This window comes from Austrofundulus limnaeus, unplaced genomic scaffold, assembly GCF_001266775.1.
Source record: "Austrofundulus limnaeus strain Quisiro unplaced genomic scaffold, Austrofundulus_limnaeus-1.0 Scaffold793, whole genome shotgun sequence".
NCBI lineage: Eukaryota > Metazoa > Chordata > Actinopteri > Cyprinodontiformes > Rivulidae > Austrofundulus > Austrofundulus limnaeus.
The window spans coordinates 104311-108066 of record NW_013953195.1 but is presented as its reverse complement, the minus strand read 5'-3'; the positions used below and the strand labels follow the sequence as shown (position 1 = coordinate 108066).

General features: G+C 41.2%; 1 protein-coding gene across 1 annotated transcript in view; it reads left to right on the top strand.

The window, feature by feature from the left end:
- tbx5a (T-box transcription factor 5a) overlaps positions 1–2912 on the top strand; it is a gene marked incomplete in the record, with an annotated part of 19006 nt that extends 16094 nt beyond the window's left edge. The window contains 2 exon segments of the mRNA XM_014028663.1: positions 65–294; positions 1728–2912. Coding sequence (XP_013884117.1) covers positions 65–294; positions 1728–2320 — 823 coding nt within the window.
- Between the last annotated feature and the right edge of the window lie 844 nt (positions 2913–3756).

Sequence of the window (3756 nt, the reverse complement as noted above, 5' to 3'; positions counted from 1 at the left end):
GTGTGTGTGTGTGTGTGTGTGTGTGTGTGTGTGTGTGTGTGTGTGTGTGTTTGCATGCATGCAGCACCAAAGAGTACCCAGTAGTGCCTCGCAGCACGGTTCGACAGAGGGTTGGCTCCAGCCAGAGTCCGTTCAGTGGCGACGTCCAGGGCATGGCCACACCCAGCTCCATGAGCTCGCAGTACTCCCAGTGTGAGAACGGGGTTACGAGCACCTCCCAGGACCTGCTGCCTCAGTCGGGTTCCTACCCGCTCCCACACGAGCACAGCCAGGAGTACTGCATCAAGAGGAAAGGTAGGAAGGCTCTGCAGAGTTCAGATCACGCTGGTTTGTTTGAATTCTGACTTAGGATTTGTGAATGGATGGTTTGAAACACACGGCAAGAATTTTGCCAGGCTTAACTTTTCAGCATCAAGTATAACTGTCACAAGAAAAAAGTTGTTTTGTCAGTTTCTCTCATGCCTTGACTCTCTCTCTAATACTAATTTTTAGAGAATAAACTGTTTCTCCAGCATTCCAACCTTTTCTTTTGCATTCCTCCTTCAGCGTTCCCTGCCTCATTGCCCCCTCATCACCCTGTTTTGTTTTGTTTTTTCACTGCAGACTCCTCCTTCAACAACTTCATCTCTACTAACTCCTCCAGCCATAGATTTTGGAAATTGTGTGTTCTTTAATTTGCTGCAGTTTGGGCTGTTTTCACTTAGCAGATCATTCTCAGTTTAGAATGAACTCTTCAGTTTCTTTACCTTATTCCTGGTTAATGATGGGCAAGTTGCCTCTAAGATCATTGCTGATGATTTTTTTCTGCACTGTTAACACATACCTGAGTGCTGCAGGTCAGCAGAAAGCCAAAACCGCAGAGTTCAAACAGACGCTTAAATTAGTCAGCGTTTGATTAGCATTGGATGTTCATTACCTTTTTTTATTAAGGCACTAAAAGCACGCTCACTTTGTCATACCTTGGCCTAACTTTGACAAATAAATAGTGACACAAAGTAACACGACACGTGGTTTTGTTCAGATTAGGTTTTATTTACCTAACTTAAACTGTCCTGAAAAAAAGGAAATAAATCAAGGATTTTTCCTTTAAATATGTTGTGTTGCACAAGAAAAAAAGAATGAAATTACAGCATGTAAATTAAAGATCTTATCTGGTAATGGGTTATAGTTGTTCATCTCAGAAATAATTTATGAGTTTCATAAAAATCCATTCAGTGAGATGTTTTACTAGCAGAGTTACCTTGATAAAGTTTTAAACAAAAGTCTTGCTTGGTGAGAAGCACACAGTGTGAGCATTGTGACTGACTCTCAGCTAAAACACACCAAATTCAACACATCTGTCAGATTGACAAAATTATTATCATTTTGTATTTTTAAGGTCAGTTTATTCTGATGGCCATCTTCACATAAACTGGTTTCAGAAGTTTTTAAGATGTGAATGTATAGCTAATGATTGCTTTCTGCTAGTTCCAGTCATTCAAGATATTTTGCTAACTTTCAGACACACAAACACATTTGCACGCACACACCTTTTATCTGTAGGTGAACAAAAGTGCTGGTCCAAAAGAAAACGTAAATATAATTTAAAAATCTTTAGATGTTGAATAACAAATAAGAGCCATTTTCGTTCCATCAAAGCTGAAACAGAGCAAACTTCTGTTTGTTTTTTTATGAGATGTATTTCACTTGAATAAGTCTGGTTTCTGTGTCTGTAACTTTGCCTGCAGTGGAGGACGACTGTCACTCAGGTGAGCACAGCTACAAGAAGGCCTATCTGGAGAGCTCTTCCAGCGAGGAGGACCATTACTACCGGCCTGTCGGCTACCCCCAGAGCCTCAGCCTTGCCAGTGGGCCCTACCGCAGTGAATCAAGCCAGCGACAGGCCTGTATGTACGCCAGCACCTCGCAAGGCCCAGAATCTGTTCCCAGTTTGGAGGACATCAGCTGCAACACCTGGGCCAGCGTCTCCCCTTACGGTAGTTGTTCTGTCACCACCATGCAGCCGATGGAGAGGCTGCCCTACCAGCACTTCTCCGCTCACTTCACCTCAGGGTCTCTAGTGTCCAGACTGGGTGGCGTGGGAGGCCACGCCTCTCCGCAGCTGGGCGAGGGTCACCACGCAGCCATGTACCAGAGCTCCATGACCCACCAGACTCTGGGCCGGCAGTGCAGCCCCGGGGCCGGGATCCAGTCGCCAACAGCCGGCTTACAAGGAAACGAGTACCTCTATACACACGGCATCCAGCGCACTCTATCACCACACCAGTACCACTCTGTACACAGTGTCAGCATCATGCCGGAGTGGAGTGAGAACAGCTAAAAGAAAGACAAGAAGAACAATAACACATTCCTTTATCAATCATCAGATGCTGATATTAAAAAAAAGACCTCTAAGGAACAAAACAAGGCAGAGTTTAGATAAATTTATATTTATATTTTTAAGAATGTGTTGCAATTACTCTTAATAAAACCAACGTTATTTGGAGAACAGCGGATGCAGCGGATGTTGTTGTCCAGGAGAGGATGTATTACATCATTAATGACACCCATAAACATGCAACAAACATGAACCAAATTGGAGCTGGAACTCATCTGCATGTCTGCTCCTGGGCAGAGAAGCTCAACAGACTGACTGCTGACTTGTGCAGTTTTTGTTTTCTTTTTTGTTTTTTTGTTTTTTGTTTTGTTTTGTTTTGTTGTTGTTTTTATTATTTTTTGGATGTCTGTGATAAGTGAATTTATATTTGTTATTTTTAGGATGTTTCTCTTCAGACACAACTCAAGTTCTCATCTTCCTCAACAGTTTTGTATCTAATTTAATCTTTGAATGTGCTCCTGTTAAGAGGTTTTATTGTGGTTCCAGTGAATGTGGCTGCTTTTAAACCTGCCAGAAAGATTTACTTTTATCACTATTATGTTGAGAACATCTCTGTCAAAGTGTGTCAAACAGAATGTAAAGATAGACTCCCTCCTCAAAAGGTGAGGTCTCAAAGTTTTACGTTCAAGATTCTGGCATAGGTTGATACTGACATGACTTTAAACAGCAACATTAACACAAATTAAGGTTGTCTCGATCCAATCATAATCAAAATGAAGTACTCATCATGTCAGTTTTTAGTTTGGTACTGGTAGTAACTGACACTCTCATCATGATGTAAGGAGATGGAAATAAAAAGCACCCAAGGGCCACGTATGGTTTTCTGTGTTGTTAGATGGTAAAGATTTAAAATCAGATCACCCCGCTGGCACCAAAATGTTTACACACCAATGCTAAAACAGTCAGATGTACTGATACAGATAAACAAAACAGTATTGAAATTTATTACAACTAGAAACAGAACCAGAAGCTTGAAGTTAAAGCAAAAATGGAAGAGCGTCCACCACTGAAATAGCTGCAGTAAGTTTTTAATCAGTCCCTCCAAGTAAACAAATGGGACATTTGATCCACTAATAGATAAAAATACATTTGAATCTTTTCCCCCCAGCTTTTATATTTGGTTACTTCACAGTGCTCTTATTCTTTTCCTCACGACATTTTTAAAGGAGACCAATTATGGGTCCTAGAAATTTTTATGGTATATCTATGGGCTATCCAGACCATGTTCATTCAATTTAATTCACAAAATAATTCTCAGATAATAAAATTTCCCATTTTCTAGTTCTGCCTGCTCTGACACGTTCAGAAGAGCTGTTTATGTTAATGAGCTCTGTTGGTAACGCCCTCCAAAAATCTGTTGACATTAACTCCGCCCTCCA